At 43.7% G+C, this 27,747-nt stretch overlaps 1 protein-coding gene across 1 annotated transcript in view; it reads right to left on the bottom strand.

The window, feature by feature from the left end:
• The window catches only part of DDX54 (DEAD-box helicase 54), an 841,349-nt gene that overhangs the window by 758,487 nt on the left and 55,115 nt on the right, over window positions 1–27,747 (bottom strand). Inside the window, 1 exon segment of the mRNA XM_044068440.1 lies at window positions 14,754–14,880. Coding sequence (XP_043924375.1) covers window positions 14,754–14,880 — 127 coding nt within the window.

The following is a 27,747-nucleotide window of genomic DNA, read 5'->3' on the forward strand; positions in this document are numbered from 1 at the left end:
GTTCAGTGGCATGCATTAAGTCATGTAATTCCTTATCATCTGCAAGGGCAGAAATGGAAGTCAACTTTTGTTTTAAAACAGACAGAAGAAATTGCTGGTATTTCAGCATATGAAACTGACATTTTAAAGCCCTAATAGATAAAGTAGCAGAAGTGTACACTTTTTTGCCCCATCTTTCTAACGATCTGGAATCCTTCTCAGTGGGAATGGGGTTTTTAGCAGAAGCGGCCTTAACCCCCTTAGGACCCTGAGAAATGGTTTCAGGATCAGCAGTAGGATTCTTGTATAAAAACTGGTGGGAATCAGGAAAGTACAGTTTTGTACCTACCATAAATGTAGATGTTCGAGTGCTAATACAGCTGCAGTAATCACAGATGGGTTTTCAGCCGTCAGGCGGTCCCTCAGTCGGCCGAATTCCAAAGTCTTGGTCCGGCGTCGGTTGTCGTCGCCTACTCTTCTGACGTCAGTAAGGCCAGAGTATATAAGACACAGCCGACACCATGTTCTTCAGTCTTTCTTGCCCCAGATGTCAGGTGCCCCCAAAAGGAAGGCAATACATAAATAAGGCTTATCTACATATGCAGGCAATGCAATGTAATGCAAAATCAGTGTAAGCAAGCAAATAAAACATAGCAGGATAACCCAGTCAGGTGGTATGAAGAGGTTGTTAAGCCCCATGCCTTTACCAAGTGGGGAAGGAGGGAGGGAAACCTGTACTGCAGCTGTATTAGCACTCGAACATCTACATTTATGGTAGGTACAAAACTGTACTATGTTCATCGTGCATACAGCTGCAGTAATCACAGATGGGTAGAGTCCCAAAGCTATGCATAGGGTGGTAGGTACTATGAGGAACTGGGTTGAGCCAGAATGCCCTGCAAAACAGCAGTGGCAAAGCCTGCTCTTGTTCTGGAATATAAGGGTAGGTGGTAGTGTTTTGTGAAGGTATATACAGAACTCCAAGTGGCTGCCTCCAAAATATCCTTAGTAGGAACGCCTCTGAGGAAGGCTGTAGAGGTGGCTGTGGCCCTGGTGGAGTGAGATCTGATACCAGTAGGGACAGATTTCCCATGATAGGAATAACAAAACCGTATGCAGTGGCCAATCCACTTGGAAATGGTCTGTTTGGTAACTGGTTTCCCTTGAGCCCCTACGGCATAGGACACAAAAGTTGTTCTGATTTCCTGAAGGACTTTGTTCTGTCCAAATAATAACGTAGCTGCCTATGGATGTCTAAAGTGTGAAGCAGCCTCTCCCCTTTGTTTTGAGGGTTAGGATAAAAGGTAGGTAGGTGTATGGCTTGATTTAAGGCTACCCTGGATACCACTTTTGGCATAAAAGATGGGTTGGTACGAAGGGAAACCCTGTCCTGATGGAAGATGAGGAAGGGCTGCACCGCCATGACGGCCTGTAGTTCAGAAACCCTACGAGCTGAAGTGATGGCCAGAAGGAAAGCTGTTTTCCAGGACAAATGTTGCAGATCTGTTGAGGCAGCAGGTTCAAAGGGATGCAATGTTAATTTTTCTAGTATGTAATTAAGGTCCCAGGCTGGTATTGGTTGCTTCCTTGGAGGTCTTATATTCTTAGCCCCTTTGAGGAACTGTCGTAAGAGTGGGTGAGGGAATAGAGGAGGATCCGTGTTGAATTCTGCAGAAATGGCTGAGGCATGTATTTTTATGGAAGAAAATGAAAGTCCACTGTTCAGCAGTTCAGCTAGGTACTGTAAAACCTGAGGCAAGTTCAATTTTCTAGGGTCCTGGCCTCTTTTCTCATTCCAACAGCAAAACCGCTTCCATTTTGCAGAGTAAGCTTTTCTAGTAGATGGTCTTCTGGCCTCCAAAATGACATCCTGCACCTCCTTGGAGAGTACTTGTGGTGTCAAGGAATTTTCCATGCAGCGAGGTTGAGTGTTTTCAGCTGACTGTGAAGAGTTTTGTAGCTGTTCTGAGTCAGTAGGAGAGGCATTAGAGGCAGGGACCAGGGAGGAGTATGTGTTAGGCTCCTCAGGAGTGGATACCAGTGTTGCCTTGGCCAATCTGGAGCAATCAGTATCATCCTCGGTTTGTCTGTTCTTGCTTTCAAAAGCACCTTGGGCAGAAGGGGCAGAGGTGGGAATGCATAAACTGTCCATGCTGTCCAACTGAATGAAAGGGCGTCCACTTTCCAGGCCTTTGGATGAAAGGTCCTTGAACAAAACTTTTTCAGTTGATGGTTCCTGTGGGAGGCAAAAAGATCTATGTCTGGCCTCCCCCACGCTTGGATTATCTCTGTAAACACCAGAGGATGTAACTTCCATTCGTGTGGATCTGTCATATTTCTGCTTAGATTGTCTGCCAGTGTGTTTTCCAGTCCTGGCAAGTACTGTGCTTGAAGTTCGATTTGTCTTTCCAGAGCCAAGTTCCAAAGAGTCATGGCTAGTCTGCACAAGGGGTATGAATGTGTTCCTCCTTGTTTGTTTATGTACCACATTACTGTGGTGTTGTCTGTTCTTATCAGTAATTGTCCTGGATGCAGGAAGTCCTTGAAAGCTGTAATTGCATTTATCACTGCTAGCATTTCTTTTTGATTGATGTGAAGGTGCTTTTCCTTTTGGGACCATCTGCCCTGAATGCACCTGTCCTTCATGTGCGCCCCCCCAGGCGTAATCTGAGGCGTCTGTGGTTATGACTTGTTTTGCTTGAGGCTTGCAGAATGGAAGGCCTGCGTTTACTTGACATGCTTGGGCCCACCATTGAAATTCCTTTTACAAACATGGAATTATTGGTATAATTGCTTCCAAACTGTGACTGTGTTGAGACCATAGATTTTTTAGGTACCACTGAAGTTTCCTCATATGCAGCTTTGCACATGGGATTAGAAGAATGCAAGATGCCATGAATCCCAGAGCCTGCAGGATTTTCCTTGCAGTAAGCCTGGTACTTTTTGCTAGTGTTTTGAAGTACTGAGATAGTTGCCCTTGTTTTTCTGGCGTAAGATATGCCATCTGGGTGTTTGTGTCCAAGTTGGCACCCAGGAAGGTTATTTTCTGAGATGGTGTTAGTCTTGATTTCTCCTTGTTGATGGTATATCCCAGAGAAAGCAGTAACCGTGTCACATAAGCCAGATGTTCCAGTAGTATGCATTTGCTGTCCGCTTGGATCAGGCAGTCGTCCAGATAAGGGTAAATTTGTATCCCTTGAAGTCTGCAGTAGGCAATCACTGATGCCAGGCACTTTGTGAATACTCTGGGCGCAGTGGATAAGCCAAAGGGCAATGCAGAGAATTGATAGTGGATTGAACCTGCAAGAAATCTGAGGTATCTTCTGCAGCTTTGTCTGATTGGGACATGCAGGTATGCCTCCTTGAGGTCCAATGTTACCTGCCAAAACTCCTTGCCCAGCATGGGAAGAAGTTGCTGTAATGTGAGCATCTTGAATTTTGGCACGAGTAGGAATGTGTTTAGGATGGATAAGTCCAAAATGGGTCTCCAGTCGGTTCCTTTTCTTGGTACCAGAAAAAGTCTTGAATAAAAACCTTAACCTTGTTGGAGTGTAGGTACCTTTTATATAGCTCTCATGTTTAGGAGCTTTGAAATTTGCAGTTGTGCCTCTGCCCTTTGATTTTGTGGCAGGTTTGGCATGCCTCTCATTTTTGGAAGAGTGTGAAATTGAAATTTGTAGCCTCTGTTTATAATGTCCAGTATCCATTTGTCTGTTGTGACAATATGCCAATTGCTTGCAAATAATGCTAGTTTCCCTCCCAAAGGTGCTGTCAGCTGAGACTTGCTTGGCATGGGAATGAGGGAGTCATTGGGTTTGCTTCCTGTATTGTTGTGCACTGTCTTCACCACCTCTTGGTGCTGGAGATTGCCATGGTCTGCCTCTATATGATCCTTGTGATTGCCCTCTGCCCCTTGTGCGTCTGTATCTGCCTCTTTGGGGCTTGTCAGTGGCTGGAAAGGACCAGTTTTTTGAAGGCCAATTTCTGATAAAACGTGGTGGTTGGACCTGTAAGAAAGCCTTGACAGTTTGCATAGATTTGGCTTTTTCTTCCATTTTCCGTAGTATGTCCTCAGCATTAGTACCAAATAATACATCCTTTTGTAAAGGAGCATCAAGAAGTTTAGCTTTCACATGATCAGGTAAATTTTGTTCCCTAAGCCAGGCATGCCTGCGAATGACTGATCCTGTGGCAGCCGCTCTACTGGAAGCCTCTAGGGCATCATAACCACATTGTAAGGTGTGTTTACCCACTTGCTCCGCTATGCATCATATCCTGTAACTCTTTAAATCTGGTTGTTCAGGTTGAGACATTTTGTTCCTTAATTGTGATAACAGGTACTGTTGATATTTAATCATATGAAACTGACAGTTTAAGGCCCTCATGGCTAGGGTGGCGAGGTATATACCTTTTACCCCACCTTTCTAGATATCTGGATTCCCTTTCTGCAGGAGTGGATTCTTGGCAGTGGAGGCCTTTAATCCCTTGGGGCCTTGTGAAATGGTTTCAGGGTCAGCATTATGGCCTTTGTAGAGAAATTGGTGAGAGCTGGGTACTCTGTAATACCTATCAGGTTTTACTGGTGCAGGAGGCAGAGAATCAGGGTTAAGGCAAGCCTCGAATAGACATCATCCAGTACATCCAAAACAGGGGGTATAGCCAGAGGTCTGTGCTGAGGTAACCAAAGAAATTCCCTAAGTCTTTTCTTGGAATCTGAAAAGTCTTGGCCTTCCCAATGGAAGTGTTCCCTCAAAGTGTGCAAGGTTTCCCCAAAAGAAAAATCCTCAGGAGGGGATACAGAAGGAATGGACTGTTCTGCATCCGAATCCTCAAAAGGGGAGTAAGAGTGTTCCTCTGCATCAGAATGTTCTGATAAAATGGATCCCTGATCAGAAGAGGGAGATTACCTCTGATACGAGTAATTAAATCCTCAGCCATTTTAAGCATCTGTTTCTTAGGCATGGGTCCAGGAGATGGGCCCTGTGCAACAGGCCTCGTGGGATGCCTGGCTGCTTTGGATTTAGTAAAAGCCTTTATTGAAAAAGAAGATGAGGGCCTAAATACACCATGGGTGGAGGTGGACCTGTCCACATTAGTAGGCTCGACATTAGCAGGGGCTTCGGTTGTAGTCTGGGAAAGGACCGAGGACCCAGCGGTCTCGGGTACAGAGAACACCGCCAAAGGAGTGTCGTCGGTAGTCAGGGACTGCAAAGGCGTCTCGCTGAGAACCGGACCACGTGTAGCCTGTTTTGGCGTGGTGTCGGCGGGGACCTCGGGTCTCGCGTGTCGGTCCTTTTCCTTGCGTTTTTTGGACAAAACGGTAGTCGGAGTGTCCGACGACATCTTATAATCAAAAGCTTTACCAAAGTAGTGTTGGGCGAACTCCGCCCGACGCTTGATAGTGCGTTTATTGAAGGTAGCGCAAAAGCGACAGCCCGAGACATCGTGGTCTGGGCCCAAACAAGGTATGCAACGGGAATGGAAATCCTTAAGCGGTATTTGCTTCCCACAAGAAATACAATTATTAACTTTTTCTGACATCGGTCTGAGGCAAGAAAAGTTTCCCCAACGGGGTACTTAGCTTTAAAGAAGACTTCGGTTCCAATTTTTTTCGTAATTCAGGAGCTGGCCGACCGGCACTTGCGAACTACTTCTGCTTCGGGCACCGCATGGCAAAAAAGACTGAAGAACATGGCGTCGGCTGTGTCTTATATACTCTGGCCTTACTGACGTCAGAAGAGTAGGCGACGACAACCGACGCCGGACCAAGACTTTGGAATTCGGCCGACCGAGGGACCGCCTGACGGCTGAAAACCCATCTGTGATTACTGCAGCTGTATGCACGATGAACATCATTAGTTACAAAAACATTGAAAATTATACAAACGTAGTGATTGGATAACATTGTAAATGGAGGCTGTTGGCTGGAGTTTCACATTGCCTAATCTGCGTTCAATCCGTAAGTTTTGGGTGGGGAAGTAGAAGTTAACCAATTGGTTGGAACACATGGAAGATGCCTTTTGATTTGAGTCTGGGAAAACCGTAGTAGTTTATTGTTTAAATCGCTGGGAGATTTCATGTTAATGGTGCCAGGAATTGTCAGACTAGTGTATCGGGGCCGCGAATAGGAAATGGTTATGACTGGCCAGAAAAAAATGAAGCACGGCTATTGACTGGAGTGTAGGGAACCCAATGTTGCATGTAAATTTTTTCTCCATAGTCCCGGCATTGGTGGACAGGAGTCATATCTGATTGGTCATTCAGTGTGGGGGATTATGCATGATTCGTTTGAGGTGGGCTGATGTGGACCTATTTAGATGGGGCTTGGCCTGTGGATTTGACTGGGCCAGAGTGTAAGGGGATTATTAGTGGTTGGTCTATGGGTTGCTCCAGTGTGCTTGGGCAAGGGGCTGGACAAAGTACCTGAGGGGTGTGAAGCAAGGAGGGGATGGCTGGATGTGTAGGGGAAACGCCAGGAAGCAAGTCTATTTGTCCTGAGGCTGTTGGAAATGGCATTGGATGCGAAAGTGGTAATTCGTGCCATGTTGGTGATGGCGCAAAGACTGGCAGCCAATGGGTGTACATGGCTGTAGAGAGGGAGGTGTTGTGGCCAGAGCTGGATGGGGGGGTGAATGCCCAGCTGTAAAAAATTCGAAATCATACAAGCAGAGTCAAAACAATGAAAAATTCATATGGTTGTAGGAAGCATAATATCATTGTGTGTTAATTTAAGGATTAATCATCTGTATTACCCGTCTATGAACTCATTTGTCAATTGTAATAAGATGCAAATTAAAATCGGGGCCATCTGTGTTGGGGTCTATGAGCAAACCTTAAAAATTAAAAGGTCTATGAGCAAACCTTAAAAATTCAACTGGTGCAAGTGGTGGTGTGATGACGAATTTCTGGGGAATGGTAGTCACTGATAAGGATGTACCATGTATCTCTCAGAAAAGTGTTTGGTCCTACCTGGGCCATATATGCCATTTAATGGCGACCATTCATTATACTAGGGGAAAATTAACCATACGACCGCATCCCATACCAATACTATTACGGTTATAATTCTCAATAAAGTTAACGTTAAAGGTTAAACAAAGTTGTAAAAGCAGCGTCATCCATTAAGTGCAGTGGAAGCTATGCGACTCAGCTCCAACTGTAAATGTAGAGGAGCAGCTGTGCAGGAAACAGGGACTGTATGGTGTGTAGTTTAAGTAGTGGGGCTGGTTGATGTTACGATGGGAAAAAATAACGGATAAGGAAACTTTGTGAAAACAGTGCACTTAAATCAAAAAACTTCAAATAAAAATCCTGTAACTGAAACAGTGAACATTCAAACTAAAAGAACTATGCAAATGGTCTTTCTTAGACTGAAACTGCAACAGCAGCTTGAGCCAAATGAAGCACACAGAATAAATTCAATACATTCAATTAAGTAAACTTTTTCGTGATGAAAGAAACACGTTGAAGTTTCTCACAAAGCATCGCTTAGCCAGTAGCTTCAACCCAAATAAAAACGTACAGGAAAAAAAAAAAACATTCAATCCATGTAAGGTTCGGAGACCCCACTCAGGGATCTTGATCCAAGTCAACAATAACATAAAATAAAATATATTAATCTTATTTTACCCAACATGGAGCATTTTCGCATTATGCTTCCTCAGATCTGCCTGCTAGAAGGATTAAGAGACCAGAAACAAAAGGGGGCAAGTAAATTAATATGAGCAATAGCTTCATTAACGAGTAGCACATAGAGCTAAATGATCAGATTGTGTGGAGCTTTTAGCAAAAATACAAACAGCATAGGTCGAATGGTCGAAAGTCAGTGTCATAATCAGTTTTGTGGAAAAGAAAGCTCTCATCTGCCCTGCAATAAATTATTCCATTCCAGACGACAAGGACTAGTTCCTTTATTCATTAACATATCATCGCTGCAGATTTCAGTTATTTAATTTGTTGGCTTTTGTTTATTTCCTCTGAGCTCTATTCTAGGACTGGTTCCTTTATGCAGTAATGTATCATCTTTTAGCTTTGGGATTATTTTCTCTGACAATACCCCATTCAGTCATTACTCACAAGCTCTCTGAGCTAGGCGCAAACCCTTACATAACCTACTGGCTCACAGGCAGGACCCAAGAAGTCAGGATCGGAGAGATCACCTCCTCCAAGAGACCAGTCAGCAGTTTGAGTACCCCAGGGTTCCATGCTAGGCCCACTCCTATTTGGCATCTACTTCTTGGAAGTAATGGCCAATGTTAAAGGCATTTTGCTAACCAAGTTTGCAGATGATTGTAAAATGGGAGCTGTTATAGATTACTCCCAAGACAAATGTCTTACAAGTGGATTTAGCACAAACAACTAGTGCAAAAATCATACCTAAAACTCGGTGATAAAAGCAATATATTATAATGCCCTGTGGGAAACTGTCAACCCAAGTTAATTACTCCATTGACAAGCCAGTAGTAAGGGATCTGGAAACATGTGTAAAGCAGCAATGTGACCTTTGACCAACATGTAGCTAAGATAAGAAAATCATTCTAGGTCGCTCAACTTATAGGTAACGGTATGGCATCCAGGTCCAAGGAAATTATAGTACCACTCTACTCGTCCCTTATCAGACCTATCACTGAATACATATCCCCCTTTGACATACATCTACCAGACACTTGTAACAGTTGGAATGCCACTAAACTGAATAAACGAAAACCAGGACTAGTTGCTTCAGGCAGAACAAACAGACACTTTATTACGTGAGCGCTTTCGGGAAATTCAATGACTTCCCTTCCTCAGACAAAAGCATATGCTTGCAAGCTTCAATAAATAGCAAGCCTTAATGCATAAATTAAACAATCAAGTAATTAACAAAAATCAGACATTCTTTAAAGATAAATCAGTTAAAAAACCAAACGTAAGCTTAAGAATTAAATACTACCCATAAAGCAGAACTTTAAAAAGGCACAAGCTATAATAAAAATTAAAAAGTGCCAAGGACACCAACACTTACAAAATTGCTACATAGCAGAAAACAAATAAATCAACATAGAAAAGATAAAATTTAATTTAATCTAAACCTTTTTAGAAAAGGTGGGCAAAAAAAGACTAAATAAAAAACAAACAAAATATAAACAGAGCCACCATTTTTATTATAGCTTGTGCCTTTTTAAAGTTCTGCTTTATGGGTAGTATTTAATTCTTAAGCTTACGTTTGGTTTTTTAACTGATTTATCTTTAAAGAATGTCTGATTTTTGTTAATTACTTGATTGTTTAATTTATGCATTAAGGCTTGCTATTTATTGAAGCTTGCAAGCATATGCTTTTGTCTGAGGAAGGGAAGTCATTGAATTTCCGAAAGCCACGTAATAAAGTGTCTGTTTGTTCTGCCTGAAGCAACTAGTCCTGGTTTTCGCTATTCAGTTTACTGTGTTTACATCGTGCCTTTGTCTGTTTGTGGAGTTGTTATGGCCAACCAGGACGAGGTTGTTTCTCAGGGCTCACTATTTTCTACAATTGAAGCAGCTGACAATATTCCTGACGAGGCGAATGCCAACGGAGACCTGACTACATTGCTGCAAGTCCTTATGGGACGAGTTGATACTCTGACTCAGAAAGTGGAAAACCTGGCAGGTTCTGCTAGATTTGGAACCAACACTAACGCTGCTCCTGTTCAGAATGGAGCTTTAGCAACAACTAATGTTGCTTTACTTTTTAACGCTAATGACAGACTTCCCAGGGATAACTTGGAACCTCATTCTGACTTGCGAGGTCGCAGTCAAAGCGATACACGCCCAGGACCTAGGCAAACACTGAGAGCTGCTGGTGGGCAAAACAGCAGTTCTAGCGAAGTAGGCTTGTTGCCTAGAGTGCTGGATGACAGTGCTGTAGGGCTTCCAACAGAAGGCACTGGTGGTTTTGTTTCTAATTTGGGAAGGTTCTTAAATAATTTTGACTTTTTTGGTGATAACAATGGAGCAGGAACACAGTCCCCCCAAAGAAACCAGGACACTTCCTTGACAGGTACTATTAACTCTTTTGATTATCTATTGTTTCGCTGTAGGAAACTACAGCTTGAGATTTCGTATCTTGAGGAGTGTTTGAATAAACAGATTGTGCCTAAGGGCCTGAGACAATGGAGATACCCTGTTGGGCTTGTCAATCAGTCCGACTTTCACATTAAATTGATTAATTTATTTAATGCACAGGCCTTTGAGTTTATGAGACTGTTAATTTAGGAATATAAAACTCAAGTGACCAACTACACTAAAGAATTGGAGGTTATGGAACATGCCATCCTTAGTAATTGTGATTTCCCCCGATATAAATTTGAATATCTTAGAATTTTTAACAGCATTGATGCTACCATTTGCAAATTAGCAGCGGGGAAGGAAAAGAAAATTACTAGGGACGTTCAGCAGTTTAACTCCAAAACTGCCTACCCCCCTCCCCCATTTGTGAACCTTGCTAACCAAAACACAACATTTCATAATATTGATGAGGTTTCTGATGGGGGAGAATCTGGAAGAGAAAACACCAATTTCCAGGTTCAGGATCAAGGGCTAAGGCGGAGTGAAAGAATAAGGAGTAACTTTAATAACCAACAGCTGAACAATGGTGTGGGTGGTCATAACAATGGCCCTAATGCCACTCGTGGTCACAATAATGCCTCTAACTCTCTTTCTGATCAGCAAGAGAGGTATGCTACCCCTGGTATGGTCCAACAAGGTTTTCGGGGTCAGGAGACCCATCAGGCCAATCAACCGAGAAACACGAACCAGCAGGGGCGATCTCGGAAACGGAAGAATCAGAGGAGGAGGTAGTTCAACAGAATCACCTGAACCCAACTGTTCAGGTTAATGATACTGGTGACTTCTTTTTGTACAACTACACTGACTTTTTGTTTCCGAAGGAGATGATTGAGTTTTTTTCTTTGGGGCTAACTTTTGTGCCAGAATCTAGCCTAAACTTGGTCAACACAATTATAGACCTTAAATTGTTTGTTCGAAAACTTAATCTCACTTCTCTTTTGGGAGTAAATTCATCAGTTCAGGAGGTTTTACGGGTTTCTAGTGTTTATAACCCACCCTTGCACCCGGTCCTTTCAGCATATGAAAAAATTTGTGAATTGGATTTCCGTACCTTCTGTCAAGGAGGGTCTAGAACGAAGAAAGGAGGGTTTTAATATAAAAGACAATGAACGGGACTTTATCAGGCTTCTAAAGGACTGTAAAATAAGAATGATGAAGCCGGATAAAGGGGGTGGGTTAGTTTGTATGGATCATGACACCTATGTTGCATCTATGTTATTACATTTAGAAAATCCATCCTATCAAAAGATTAGCCGTAATGAATTGAATACTGCTTATGCTAAAATTAAACAGGTCTTGGATGACTTGTTTATAGAAGCTGCTACTGATGTTGATTTATTTGCATTTCTTTCCATGCCAGCCCCTAGAATAGCTTCTTTTTTTGGCATTCCTAAGATCCATAAACGCCTTTCCGACCCCCCTTTTAGACCAATTGTGGATGGGCGAGGGTCTATCACGTATGGATGTGCCAAGTACATTGATAGCATCTTAAAGCCCCTTATTGAAAAAGAAAGTCAAATCTGTAAAGATTCTTGGGGTTTCCTAAGGGCTTTCAGTAGTTTCCTGTTTAGAGATGATTACATCTTTTTGACTGTCGATGTGAGGGACGTCTATACAGTGATCCCTCACGACTTAGGCTTAGAGTGGGTTAGGGACTTCCTGTACGTCAGAAATGTTAACAACAATACCATCTATGTTGTTGAAACACTACTTGAACTAGTTCTTACTAATAACTTTATGTTTTTTGAGGGAGATCTTTTGTCCAGAAGTCAGGGGTAGCAATGGGCTCCCCCTGTGGTGGCAGTTTTGCCAACTGTATTATGGCTCAATGGGAGACCACAAAGTTATTTGAAGATCCGCTTTTAAGCAAAATGTTGCCTGGTACACTAGGTATCAGGACGACATGTTTTTCCTGTGGAAAGGACCACAGGATGCTATTGCTGACTTCATTGCATCTATTTCTAGTTTAACTGACTTTTGGAGTTCACTTATAGTATTGGGTTGGATTCCATCAGCTTTCTTGACATATGTATCCAAAAGATTATGTCAACAAAAGTTTAAAAGTTCCATCTTCAGGAAACCCACCTACTCTAATGCCTTTCTCCATTTTTCAAGTTGTCACCCCTACCACCAAAGAGAGGGTCATTAAAGGGCAGCTTGTTAGAGCTGCTAGGATGGTTTCTGAGGAAGCCGACTTTTTGGAGGAATGTAAATTGTTGGAAAGAATGTTTATAAAGAGAGGATATCCCTTGCCACTTGTGCAATCTTTAGAGATGGAGGTTATTAATAAATGGCAAAATGGATTTTATAAACCACTATTGCTAGTTTTTGGGTTAGAAGGGTCTGAAATGGAAGAACTAGTTACCCCATTGGAAGACCTAAGAAACACCAATAGAAATAAAAATGTAATTAGGTTCTTTTGCACTTACAACCTTGACCATTCCTTTATTAGGGCTACCTTGGCGAAAAATTGGGCTCTACTAATGGAAGATCCTCTTTTAGCCAAGGTTTTAGGTGATCAACCCACTATCACTTTTAGAAGAGGGTTGAATTTGAAATCTTTACTTCAATACACCAATAAAAGTAAGTGTTTTAGGCCCAAAGGAATGGTAAGATGCGGGTGTTGTCACCAATGTAAACACCTGAACCTTGCCTATCAGGTCAACATTAGGGGGGTTCAGTTTAAAATTCAAGGTCACTTTTCCTGTGACTCAATGGGAGTAGTTTACTGTGCTCTATGTCAGGATTGCAACGCCTATTGGTAAAACTGAGCGAAAGCTTAAGCAACGCATATATGAGCACTATTATGCAATCACTAAACGTGACCTTACGAATGCCCTAGCTAGGCACATCAATGATCACCCTGGCCATTTCTTTAAGTTTTCAGTTCTCACCCAAATTAATAAGGATGATGGAGGTGGGCCCTGGCAGATTAATCTTGAAATCGAAGAATTAAGATGGCAGGTTTTGACTGCATCTTATTTAATGCCTGGTCTCAATGAGACCGTGTCCATTAAATGCTGTCTCAAAAGATTAGCCTTGAAAAGGTAGATTAAAAACATGCCTTTGGTGGCTCTGTTTATATTTTGTTTGTTTTTTGTTTTTTATTTAGTCTTTTTTGCCCACCTTTTCTAAAAAGGTTTAGATTAAATTAAATTTTATCTTTTCTATGTTGATTTGTTTTCTGCTATGTAGCAATTTTGTAAGTGTTGGTGTCCTTGGCACTTTTTAATTTATTTTTATTATAGCTTGTGCCTTTTTAAAGTTCTGCTTTATGGGTAGTATTTAATTCTTAAGCTTACGTTTGGTTTTTTAACTGATTTATCTTTAAAGAATGTCTGATTTTTGTTAATTACTTGATTGTTTAATTTATGCATTAAGGCTTGCTATTTATTGAAGCTTGCAAGCATATGCTTTTGTCTGAGGAAGGGAAGTCATTGAATTTCCCGAAAGCGCTCACGTAATAAAGTGTCTGTTTGTTCTGCCTGAAGCAACTAGTCCTGGTTTTCGTTTATTCAGTTTAGTGTGTTTACATCGTGCCTTTGTCTGTTTGTACAGTTGGAATGCCCACAAAGGTTTCTCATCAGGAGAATTCAGGGCATGAATACTCTGTCCTACACTGACTGAATATAGGAGACGGAGCCTTTAAGCAGTCTCCTACAGGCTGCTGAAAGGTGATCTTTGCCTGGCTTACAGGACTTCTTCAGACAAAGCTCTGATGGAACCACTGCACATGTGCAAAAATAAATAAATAAATAGTACCAGAAACACTAGATCCAGGGATTTGGATTACACTTCTGGGATGAACACAATGTGCTAGAAACAGAAGTGTGCTCCAAAGGATCCCCGCACTATGGAATAGGCTCCTCATCCATGTAAAACAGAGTTCATCCCAGACGCTATTCAAACAAAACCTTGACAACTGGATGGGAAAGAGTAGGCAGGAAGCTAAGTTTTTTTGTGTGTGTGTGTGTGTGTGTGTGTGTGTGTGTGTGTGTGTTAGGAAAATACTTTTCTTATTGATGGTCTCTGTCCATAAGGGATGTGGGGACCAGACTGGAGGTAAATTTACTAACATGCAGCCCTTCTCCCAATACGATATTTGGGGACCCAAATGGTTTGGGGTGAGTGGCTAGGCGTGTTAGCCTAGTAACAACCTATGATCTTAAGAATAATATCAGTGCACTCCAAGTATTACAAATTTATTTAGTGGTAGTCTCCAAGGATGTCAATAAATAGTACTCTCAGAAACCTCCAGCATTTCTCCTGAGAAAGAAAAAGTACTGGTTCAAGGTCAGTCCAAGTATCATGTGACAAGCAATTACTATTGAGACAATTGTTTAGTCTACCAAAATCGGCTTTGCTCTTTCTGAAATTTCTTTTGGTTCTTGTGCTATACACAAATCTTTATTTAGGTTTCAACACTTGTTTAACAATAACAATGTGCCATCACATTAAAATACAAATTAAATAAATATGGAAACAAATCTAGCATGAACAAGTTAATTCCATCTCAATAAAAATGGTAACTAATCAGTTCTAAATCTTTCAGAAATAAATTTGTTCTTGAGGCTTTCTTGAAGTTTGTGACAAGGCACACTTCCAATTAATGTTCATTCATACAAAGGTGCCAGTTGTACATCACCAATACAGAAGAAAAAAGTACAGTTGTCACATGTCTGCATTCTTACCCATTGACTGAAATCCTCCAGATTTCTTCTTCTTTTTGTTTTGTGCTCGAACCAGCTCTCTTGTGTCAAGCTCAACATCCGAAGTATAATCAGCCGCTGGAAAACTCTGTGGTTTCCTACAGGACACCTGCAGTGTAATGAGCAGCCAATCAGAAACCATTCTGGACACTAAAAGAACAAGTCCCCCAATCACCAAACACTAACCCATAAAGCTTTCCATTTCTCACACCCACTTCTCTACACTTGCTTCTCACTGAACATGACTAACAATAAGAAGTTAGTAGCCAATTCTGGTCAAGTCTAAGCCAGAAACAAGGCACATAAGACAGGGTGGTTAACTCAAGGAAAACAAAACTAGACAGATATAATATGAACATACATAAAAACATACTAATGCAAGATAAAATTTGTCAGATGAAATGTTAACACTTCTGTAAATATTCCACCCCTTTCTGTGATCCAACCATACATCAAACTCTCCTACTTATACGCATGTTCACCAACACCCTACTACTGCCCCTGGAAACTTGCTCCACAGCTCCCTCACCCTCCTTATTACACAGGATTTCCTTAAGATAATCTTTCATTGTCTTCCTTCCACCTATTAACACCTTCACACCCCTCCTTTTCTTCTTTAGTTCCCTACCTCCCAAATATTCTCAACAATGAAGAGTGTTCATTTCACACCACTCATTTTCCCACAATGCAAATGTTAAATACACTTTTTCCATGTATTCTGTGTTGTTTGAAACAACCAGTACAGACAAGAAAAAATAAAGCCAAAAGAAAAAGAACCACCCACAAAAAAGAATGCATAAAACACAACAATGAAAGTGGACAGCTTTGACCCCTGCATCCCAAGGTGCTGATTCTATCCAACAAAGTACAATTAAAAATAATTTCTGAAGTCACAGCAGCACACTGGACAAATACACAACAAAATCTCATTTTTCCTGTCTCTGTATCATAAGGGACAGAAGTCTTGCCAATAAAAAGAAGTTATGTACTCACCATAACGTTCCATCTGAGGAGGTAAACTTCATTTGTCAGCAACCTGTGAGTTACGGATCCGAGCCGGCAGCATACCAAGCAAAAAGATCCGAGCTCCAAGCTCCTCCCCCTACCCATACTGCACTGCAACCTCCTTCCAATCCTCAGATCGAGTTTGCCACTCCATACATGACACCAACAAATTAACCTGAGACCCCTAAACCAAGGACAAACCTCCAACTCGTGAACTCTTGACCAAGTTCAGCAAAAATACCCCACCAAGGTAAGGGAGAAGGAGTGACGAACGATTGCTGACAAATGAAGTTTACCTACTCAGATGGAATGTTATGGTGAGTACATAACTTCTTTATCTGAAGTAGTTAACTTCATTTGATCAGCAACCTGTGGGACAGAGTCCCCAGCTACCCGAAATCCTGGGAGGCCCTTAAGGAAGTATATTCCGGAGCACTGCAGATCCAAAAGAAGCCCTTCCTCTAAACACCAAATCCAGTTTATAATGATTAATAAAGGTGGGAGAAGATGCCCAAGTAGCCGCTGAGCAAATGTCATCTAGGGAAACTAGACCAGAATGCTGCAGACGTCGCCGCAGAACGTGTAGAATGGGCATGAATTCCTACTGGTTCTGGTAAACCAAACTCTCTGTATGCTTGTAGGATACAAAGGGAAATCCAACTAGCCAGAGTCACCTTTGAAAATGGTTTCCCTAAAAAGGGCTTAGCAAAAGAAACAAAAAGTTGATCAGATTTGCGAAAGGTCATCCTATGCAAATAAAAACGTAACTGCCTGTGAACATCCAGCAAATGAAGTTTGTATTCCCCTTTGTTCTGAAAATTAGGGAAAAAGACAGGCAAATTAATAGATTGATTAATATTTGTCTCAGAAGCAACTTTAGGAAGAAAGGATGGATTAGTCCTGAGAGACACCCTGTCCTTATGAAACATAAGGTATGGGGGTTTCATACAAAGAGCTTGCAGCTCCGACACTCTCCTTGCTGAAGTTATAGCTACCAGAAAAGCTTCCATGACAAAAATTTAAGTCAACTGATGCCGAGGGCTCGAAAGGAGGCGCAACTAAGGCCTGAAGAACCGCAGTCAGATCCCATGGCAGGGACGGATTCTTAATAGGGTGTCTCAGAAGAAAAGTGCCTTTCAAAAAGGTCTTACAAATTCTGGCAGCAGCGAGAGAGCCTAAATTGTCTCCTACATGGAAATGAGAAATAGCTGCCAGCTGGACCTTCACTGTGGAGGAGCTGGCTCCTTGCTGGAAGATATGAGACAAAAAGTCTAATACCGCTGGGATTGGAGCAGTAAAAGGATCTAGATTTCTGTGTGAAGCCCAAATGGAGAAGCGTCTCCATTTGCTAGAATACATTTTCCTGGTAGAGAATTTATGTGCCGCAACCAAGATAACAGGAGAAGAGATACCGGGAGTCCTAGAAACTAGTGGAACTGGAGCAGCCAAGCTGTGAGCGTCAGTCTGTCCAGATTTGGAGGAAGCATTCCCGAGGGATGACGAATTAGATCTGGAATGGGATCCAAGATCCAAGGCGGAGCTATGAGATAACACCATAGGCAGGGGAACCAGACATGACGAGGCCAGAATGGGGCTATGAGGATCAATATGCTCCCCAACCAGCGAGCTTTCTCTAAGAACTTTATCATGAGCAGAAGTGGGGGATATGCATAAAGAAGACCGGGTGGCCAAGCATGAACAACAGCGTCTCTGGGCCCCCCGGGTGGATTAGAGTGAAAAACTTGCTGCACTTCGGGTTGGAAGACGATACGAAGAGATCGCAGCAAGGCTGACCCCACTTGAGGAAGATCTGTTCTGCTACACAAGGGTTCAGAGACCACTCGTAAGGAGTGAGGATAATTCTGCTCAATTTGTCCGCCAAGATGTTGGACCCACCCGGAATGTGCATTGCTATCAGAAAGCGGTAGGTGGAGATCGCCCATTCCCAGACTCTCATGGCTTCTCGACAAAGGGGATAAGACTCGGTTCCCCTCTGTTTGCTGATATAGCAGACCAGTGACATATTGTCTGACTGGATCGCAATAGTTCCCAGAGGTAGATAAGCATGAAGGGCCTGCAACGCTAAAAGGACCGCTCTCATCTCTAGGACACTTATATGCAGAACGGTCTCGTTTGGAGTCCACGTGCCTTGAACAGTCCTGCCCGAACAATGCCCCCCCACCCTAGGCGGGAGGCATCCGTGGTCAGCGTGGCTTGGGGTTGGGGTGCAAGAAAGGGATGTCCCTCCTGCAAATTCCGAGATTGGAGCCACCATGTGAGAGAATTTCTGCACACTCTGCTCAGAGGGATCGGAAAATCTAGAGGTTGATGAAGAATCGACCACTGAACTTGCAACGTCCACTGTAAAATTCTCATATGCAAATGAGCACAAGGGATCAGGTTGATAGCTGCTGCCATGGACCCTAAGGCTCTCAGGACTAATTCTGCAGGGGGTGCAGAGGATTGCAGAAGTGCTAACACATGAAGTGACAGGCTGTGTAGTCTGTCTGGGGTTAAGAATGCCCTGGCCTGGCGAGAATCTATTCTCGCCCCTAAGAAGTCTAACACTTGAACAGATTGAAGGGAAGACTTCATTAGGTTTATGATAATCCTTAGCCAAGGTGATATCCAGAGAAAGAAATCTCTGGCTAGTAAGAGTAGATGTCTGGTAGGGGTGGTGAGAAGTCAGTCGTCCAGGTACAGAAAGACCTGAATGCCCTGAAGTCTCAGGTGGGCCGCTACAACTGCCATGACCTTGGTGAACACCCTGGGGGCTGTGGTAAGACCAAAGGGTAGGACCCTGAATTGATAATGACTGACCTCTAGCCAAAAGCGGAAGAACCTCATGGATCACCTGTCCATCAAAATATGGCAGTACGCATCCTTGAAGTCAATAGAGCACAACCAGTCTTCCTCCTGCAGGAAGGGCAGGATGGATTGAAGTGTGACCATCCAGAACGTTTCCTTGGCAACAAACAGGTTCATTGTTGACAGGTCGAGAATCTGTGTCTTAGGTCCCCCGTCTTTTTTGGCACCAAAAAGAACCTGGAATAGATGCCTGATCAGACTGGTCTGGGGGTACCTGCTGGATGGCTCTTTTTTCTAGTAGTTTTTTGTATTTCCAAGGCTGTGGCCTCCCTCTGAGTGGGTGGGAAGCCCGGGAGGTGCCTTGTGTAAGGGGGCTTGTTTATGAAGGGAATAGAATAGCCTCTGGATATTATACGAAGCACCCAGCGATCTGTCGTGATGGACTCCCATTGAGCTAGGTGCATTGAAAAACGCCCCCGACTGCCTCCAGAGAGGAGCAGTCAGGTAACCCCTCAGGGTTACTGTGCGGGCCACTCTGAAAAAGGTTCACATGACCCGAAGTTCTTCAGCCCCCCGTCTGCCTCTGGGCTGGTGTCCACCTTATCCCCCTCTGCCTCTGGGGGAGAAGGAGTCCTGAGTGTTCTGGGACTGTTGAGTTTTCCGGAAACACAGCTTCTTTTGCCCTCGCTGGTTCCTGGAGAAGGACCTTTGAGGGTCAGAGAAGCAGATCCCGATGGCTGACAGCGTCTTCCAGTCTTTCTCGCTCTGGGCAAGCGTATCGCGGACAGTCTTTCCGAACAGGGTGGAACCATCAAAGGGTGCATTAGCGAAGGACACCTTGAAGGGTTCCGAGAAGTCGCAAAAACGGAGTCAGGCGTGACGCCTTAAGGCGATGCCGGACCCGATAACCCTAGTGGCTCCCTCGGTGGCATGAGAGAGTAAACACATGGATGTATTGGACACAGACTTGAGAGTGGCCATATGAACAGAGAAGGTCCGTTTATCCTCGGCCAACATGGACTCCGGGGGAGACTCAGCATACTCTTTCACGAGGTCCCGCTGCAGTCGAATTACGTGGGCCAAGTAACTCAGCGCTTATAGTAAAGGTGGCTGAAGCAAAAGTCCGCTTTCCAAGACGGTCCATAGCCCTAGACTCCTAGTCTGGGGGGTGGACCGAGGAACTTTCTTGGGAAGAGTTCCGTTTTTGTGGCCGCCGCCACCACCATGGCATCAACTAGGGAACCTTTGTTCCAAGAAGCTCTATCTGCTGGTGGACTCGTAATTTTGTCAGGTCTTTTGGGAATAGGCTCTACAGTGTCCAGTTTCCTCCAAGCTCTGGTGGTGATGAGGTGCACCAGAGGGTAGCCGGGGGGGGGGGGGCACCCAAGAGGTAGATGGGCCTGTTTCAAATGCCTCCAGAAATACAGACTCATCAGAGGAAGGGTTTTGGGCGGATCACCCCCCTCGGCAAAGAATTTCCACAATGTCTCCAAAGGAGACGTCTTCGGGGGGGTTGTGATTTGGGTGAACCTTCCCCTTCCTCCAAGTCGGTATCCTCGATGAGGGACCCGGGGGAGTCCAAGTGCCTCCTTTTACACTGGCATTTGTGAGGGACCTCCTCGGGTGGACTCTCCAGGGAGGGCTCATAAATGGTTTCATGTTCCTCCAAGGGAACTGTCTGGGGCGCAATAGACACAGGCTGTCCCTGGGGGACTGGATGACGGAAGACAAACCCAACTGCGAGGGAGCAGGGATGGACCCTGAGGACAGAGTGAGGGGTCTCGATCCTCCAGAGAGAACCCTCTCCACGATGAATGACAAGGGAGACCTGGCCTCCCTGTAACTGGTAGCCGAGACTCTCGGATCCAACGAAGGGATCAGAGCAAAGGCTGGAATGGTCGGACCCGAAGGGATGGTATGACCAGACCACAACGGAGCCGATGACACACATCCTCTCGGATCAGATGCCCAACTCTCGGCTCAAAGAGCGTGGATCTGACAGACTCGAAGGTCATGGCCGGCGTCGAGGCCAAAGGCACCATCGGCACTGACCCCCTGACTCCGGGGCTCCTCAGATCCATAGACTCCGATATCCGATGGTGGATCGAAGAAGGAGCTATCGGGGGGAAAAACGGAGCTGAACTCGCTGCACCGGGGGGGGGGGGCAGCAATACCCCATCTGCATTTGAGTTTGTAGAAACCTTCTCATCATCCGATCCACGTCTGCTTCAGAGATGCTCCGCGTCGATCTGGAGGACGCCACCGACACAAAGACTACCTCGAGGGTGGTCTAGCCTTCTCCTCCGGCTCCAGAGAAAAACGTGGTGAATGGAGTCGAGGAGAGGATGGCCTGGTAACTTTTACTGGAGACAAGATTACTTTAGCGGGAGGGGCTGTTGGATCCAACTCAGCCTGTTTCTTGCGGCCCCTCTATCTTTATCCTTATCCACATGTCTATTTGAATCCCTGTGCTTTTCTTTGACCTTCTTGGCTTCTCCCTCTCCCTGTGGTAAGGTGGGATGGTGAGTCCCGGACAGAGGAGAAGGGCCAGAAGGCTGAACAGCCCAGCCGTGGCTGGTAAGGAAGCAAAAGAGACAGAAGTTGATTCTGCGGGTAGAAGACCCGCCAGAATCAACGTGTTCCTGCGATCCCGCAGGGCTCGGAGGTTGAAGGCCGCACAAATCATGCAGCCGGAAAACAAATGGGCCACCCCCAAGCAGACTACACACAGAGTGAGACCATCAGCTGGAGACAGCTTGGGGCCACACTTTGAGAAAGTCACTTTCTGACTTTGACATCCTAGAAAACACACACACGACGGGTGGGAAGGGAGGCCTACAATAACTGAAAGTTTTCGACTTTCAAACAATAAAAAAAACAATAAGTATTGTGGATAAGTAATTACCTCAAAATTATCAAAAAGGGCACACACAGACCAAGTTTTAGAGAAAAAAACCTGACACTTGCCTGGAGCTCAAGAATCCCATGCTGGCGAAGCCGCAGCAAACGAGATCTGTGGATTGGAAGGAGATTGCAATACAGTATGGGTAGGGGGAGGAGCTTGGAGCTCGGATCTTTATGCTTGGTATGCTGCCGGCGCAGATCCCTATCGGATCCGTAACCCACAGGTTGCTGATCAAATGAAGTTAACTACTTCAGATCTAGAGTTCAGCTAGTGACTTAGACCCTGAAACAGCTAGGAAGGTGAGGATAGGCTTGAGTTGCTTAGGTTGGCTTGCCCATCAAGGGGGGAGGTCAAATTGTAGCCGCAGTCAACCAAAATACTCATGTACACGCAAAGAGTTGGAAGACAATGGTCACAGGGCTAGGGAAGGTGGCCTTTGCATTCCAATGGTCTAACAGTAGCCCTTGTGCCCTCATCAGCATGTGTGTGTGTGTGTGTGTGTGTGTGTGTGTGTGTGTGTGTGTGTGTGTGTGGACATGCACATATGCCTGTGGTAGGGAAAGGAATACCCCCTGCAGTGATACAGGTGACATCAGCCACAAGGAGGTGAAGTTAGGCAACCTAACCACAAAACCATAGATGGCTGCCTGTATAACAGCTCCTGTGGAATAATGGACTGATGGCTGGCAAGCAATTGGAGAAAAATTATAATTAAAAAAATCTCTACACACCTAACAAAAGTTGTCTCAATCATAACAGACACCTAGCCCACTCTCCCACTGCCCATAGATACATGGTCAGTCCATCACTGTCTCCATGTATTCCTTAAAACAACAATTATTTCAGTGATAAACACACACTTACTTATCAAAATAAGATCCTGCACCCAACCAGTGTTACTTCCCTTTGGTGTTAATTAGGTCCACTTCTTGCATACAATTCTCTACCATCACATTTCCCTTTCCTGCTGTGATAATTGGGTCCATTTGTAGGACTTTGCATATGTTCACTCCTGCAGTTACACACACACACACACACACACACACACACACACACACACACACACACACACACACACACACGTATACAAGTTAAATATTATATGGTGCATATTACATATACATGCACAAACATACACAAGTATGATCAGTTCTCTCACCTTTAAAACACATTAACAAATGGTTTTGATCACTTAAGATCATAATTCTTCATAATACATTAAGATTAGTTGCCAAATGTTTTACTACTATAGAAATTCAATGCATCTGAAAAAGCCACCAAACACTTTGCTTCTAGCTGCTGTATCTGCAGCAGAGTGAAGTGCACATATAAATTAAACCAATAGGTTTAAAAGCTGTACCAAAGTTTGATTGTTTGTGTGGTAGCAGGCACGTGGTTGCTGCCATTTATATGTGACAGCACGAGTATTGTTAGCTGAAACAAAACCCGTTATGACAAAGCAACGTTTTCCTTTATTTCAGAGTGCAATCAACATGCTTCATGAATTACACAGGACAGGGGGTTATGATAGGGTTTCCTGACTGTGACGGTGTTATTGTGCTGATGTGACTGTGTTATTGTGTATTCAACACAATGACGAGAGGTGACTCTTGGCATCAATGTACAGAACAGATAACTGGTTATGACCTACTGCATATACTACAGTTTACAAAAAAGTGTAGTGAGTACTATGTCCTAGATAGCAAGTAAATATTAGAAAACCAGGACAGTTTTCAAATTCTTTTCTTAGTTAGCTAGATTACTTACAGACAGATGTCTATACATATCCATGGAAAGAATTAAATTATGAACCAAGTACTTCAGGGACAGTTAAAAGTGAAGTAATATCCTTTCTGTGAGATTCGACAGTAACAGCACTTAGGAGGTGTGTAAAGTACAGCTGCATAAACTCTTTACCATACTAGTATATGTCCTGCTCTTCACTGTTGCAGCATTCTTTAGAGGAATTCCTACTCAAGGTAGCCCACTGTCCAGCCAGTATACCAAAGCCTTAGGATTTTAAGGGACATCATACATCACATGCATGCACCCTGCTCATGGCATAGGGCATAAAGGTGACGTACAGATGTACATACCTCAAAAATGAACAGCCCTAGGAGGAAAATCAGTTCAATGAGAAGAGGAAGAACACGTGCATCCAGAAGGAAGAAATGAAGACGGAGAAGGAAAAAAAGGGGGAGGAGTGAGAGGGCGAATACTGCAATAGTGAACAGATCATCATCTACCGTTATGGTAAGATTTTTACACAACTGTATTATGTCCTTACATATCACTGTTGCAGTATTCTTTACTAAAAGGGAGGCTACAAAAGCTCAAGAGGAAACTTGGGAGGAAGAAGGCCCAGCACAGCCCTCAAGAAACCCAAGCAGGATAGCCCTGGCAAAGCCAGCTCTTGCTCTGGAAACAAACATCCAATTTGTAAAGCTTAGTAAAGGTACGTACAAAAGGCCAAGTAGCTGCTTCAAGAATGGAACTGGTATTCAATCCTTCCCAAAAAAGCACGAGAGAAAGCCACAGTCCTATTAGAATGAGCCTTTACAGAGATGGTACATTTCCCACGCAAGTAGTAACAGAAAGAGATGGCTTTACAGATCCAAGGAGAAATAGTTTGCTTGGAAGCAGCTAAACCTAACCATCTAAGATGAAAAAATAAATAAAAATCTGCTCTGACTTGCAAATGGCTTTAGTCTTATAATATCAGAAATGCCTATGCATGTCCAATGTGTGAAGAAGCCTCTCACTAGCAGACTGTGGAGAAGACAAAACAGTGGGCGAATTCACAGACTGATTAAGCAACAATTCATTGACCACCTTGGGCATAAAGGATTAGTAAGAGACACCCTGCCCCTATGAAAAACTAAAACAAAAGGAGCAACAGCCATAAGGACCTGAAGCAAGGGCCAAAAGAAGAATAGTATGCCACGTACAATGCTGCAAGGAAGATGAAACTTCAGTCTCAAAATGAGCCAAAGTCAATTTTTCAAGAATAAAATTAAGGTTCCATGAAGGACGAATGGGTTACCTCTGAGGTCTAATATAGAAGTGTTTAAGAAAATGTGCGACTTCAAACCTAGAGGCAAGAGGAGGGGACGAAAGCAGACAAGCAGAGATAGCTGAAAGGCGAGCTTTAAATGATGAATATGCCAACCCAGCATGGAGCAATTCACACAAATAGGAGAACCAGTGGCATCTCTGGAAATCAGGCAGATACACCCCAATATAAAGTAATGCTTGCACTAGCTAGGTTGTGCATAACTTGACAGTACAACCCAAAATGCCACAGAAACGTAGCCACACAGTATTTGCAGTTGCACTGTTCACATATGGACAACTGTTGAAGCATACAAGTGAAGGAAAGGGCAGGACACAGGACCACATAAAATGAGGAAGAGCAAGCAGAGGGTTACTCAAAAGGACCAAGCAAGATGGAGGGTAGATGAGCAACTTTTCTGCAAGCAAAAGTCTCATTTTCCCCCATTATAGAGACAGAAGGGGAAGATAATAAAAGTGAAACAGAAAGGGGAACATATGACAGCATGCAGGAGCAACCAGACAAATACAGAAAAGTACAAATGAACAAGGGTGAACGTGCACACACTAGGATGGGGAGAAATGGGATCAATGGAGACAAAGAGGGTAGACATGACAATGAGAAGAGCTGAACAACATGCCTAGTTAAGGGATGAGACACAAGGAGATGGGAGAGCACAAAGTTAGGGACAGGGTGAGAAATGAACAGACAGTGTGCCATCTCCATTGTGGCCCAGCAGGACATTATAAGAATCCATCGCAATCTAATGGATCAGGGTGGCTGGTGGCATGGGTCACCTCCCAGTATCCCAATGAAAGGACTCAGCCAGTTGAGTTCATCTGTAATCTGATCCAAGAGGCTCTTGGTAAAAAACACACACCTGCCCACTGCTCTATTCACAGCAGCCTCTACCACTTCCTCCAGCTGCAGCTGGGCCATTTCAAGCAAATCATGTGGGCTACCGACTGGTAAGTGGCCAGAATCTCAATGCAGCAAGGCAAACCCAGCCTCATTACCCTTATGCACCTCAGCCACATCTTCATCTGGGGTGGAACGCAGCAGAGATATCAGATTAGCAAATTCATCATCCAGAAATACAGTAAGAAAGCAAAATGGGAAGTAAGCAGCAAGAACCTATTCCAACATAAAATATGCCAACACTCATGACAGCAAACAGTGGCGGTCCACAAACAACTCCTGCGGAAGAAGACAGGATTCTGTTGTGCTCTGCTTGTGCTGAAAGAGAAAAGGCACATCAGAGAACCGCATTATCTGCAGAATACCACAACAGATACCCGTCACACAAATAAGGGACACAGGTGTGGGATTGTAACAGGCAAGTATATCTTTCTGAACGTATATCAACATACTTAAAACAGACTACAGCACAGTTATACATGTGAAGACACCAGGTAGTGTGCTGTCACCATAAGCTGGCACAGAACTATCTCACCTTAATACAGGGCCCTGCCCTGCAGAAAATCACAGGATATATAGGAGACATATTACATTTCATGCCACCACCTCCACCTGACATGGGAGATGCAGCCAGTAGCAGACATTTCCTATGAAGACCTTACTAAATATTTGCCCGAAGCAATAATCATCCCAAAGCTAAAACAGGATAAAAAGAAAAAAAACAGACAGTAATGCTAACTACTTAGTAAATTAGTTAGGTTTTTGCTACCTAACCTCCCCTTCTCATGTACACAGATCACCAGGGTTCCTGACTTCAGATTATGAAAATCATGTATGCACCCTCCTCCCCATCCTGGTGATGCTTGCGGTTGTGGGAAACTTCTCAGCCAGTTCATACCAGAGATCAGCTTTTCTGAATGCACCAGAGGGGTCAAGCAGGAGATTTATTCTCTTTCACCCACAATACAGGTGCTCTCTAGCAAAAGAAGCAGAAGTTGCCATTCTCTTGACCACCTTTGAAAATGGTCTCAACTTTGCAAGGAGCAAAACACCAGCCTTCGGGCCTGGTTCTATGGAGTAGAAGAATAAAATCCCCGAATTACACCCCACATGATCAATGATCAATTAGTGGCTTGGAAGTTAGAGGAGACAGATGGGAGGGGGGTGAGAGTAAGTAGCTGATGCCACCTCATGCATCCTGGATGGAGATGGTAGTCCCGACAGCATCAAAATGTCAATGCCTACTGGAGATAGAAGTATTCAGTGAACAACACTAGGGTGGAATGCATATGCCCAAAGGGAAAAGTAAGGCGTCACATCACTCACTTGGACAGGACTAGAGCTTAAATTAGGATACACCCTTCACTGATGCCGGACAAAAGCCACACTACAATCTGCTCACTCTCCACTTGGGTCAATGAATGAAAAAGAAGCTGCAGGCAGATAGTCAAAAGGCAGACAAGAGACTATAAAATCATTTAAAAAGGTAGCCTACGAGTCATGGTGAGGGAGCTACAGTTTAATGTGTGCACATGTGCAGGAGTCTTGTACTAGTGCCTGGTCATGAGCAGAGACAAACATAACTAGCAAGCAGCCCTTTACATGGCAGACCCACAGTTACAATACAGCTATTCATAAACATTTGTGCAACCTGACAATGTGCCCATGAGCAAACATATATACTTGAATAGATCTGCAGGCATTCTTACAATGTTGTACGCATCGGGCAGCATTAGAAAGCTATATTGCATATTTTGGCAGCAGTATATAACTTGATATTACTTGTGAACCTCTGCTATCTCTGTAAAAAACAAAAACAAAAAAAAAAAATCTTTTTTCCCACTTTTCTGAGAGTTAAAAAAGTTCAGTTACAGGCTTGCTGTTCCTGAACTGTTTGAAAGTTTCTGTGAGGCCATTTTTGCTTGGGCTGGAGGAGGGTCTCTCTGTTGATCAGTGGCAGTGACTAACATTGAGCAGCTTCCCTGCCCCCGTAGAGGTGGTTACTGACTTGAAACTGTAGTTTTATTGGCCACTAGGGGTCATTTCCATAACTCCTTCATCTTCCTCTCTTAAAACCCAGTTGCCTCGTGGTTTGGGCGTCTTTTCGGGCTTGTTGGCTGTTGGTGAAGCACCCTCCAAGAGGAAAAAACGCTGAGAGAAGAAGGAGCCACTTTGAGATTTTAAGTATTTTTCTCTGTTTATTTGCTAAGTTTTTCTGCATAGCTGCCTAGCTTGAGCATTTTCTGGCTTGTTAAACTTGATTTCTGTATTAGTAGCTGTATTTAGAG

The sequence above is a fragment of the Protopterus annectens genome, chromosome 4.part0, assembly GCF_019279795.1.
Source record: "Protopterus annectens isolate FY-2018-M chromosome 4.part0, PAN1.0, whole genome shotgun sequence".
Lineage (NCBI taxonomy): Eukaryota > Metazoa > Chordata > Ceratodontiformes > Protopteridae > Protopterus > Protopterus annectens.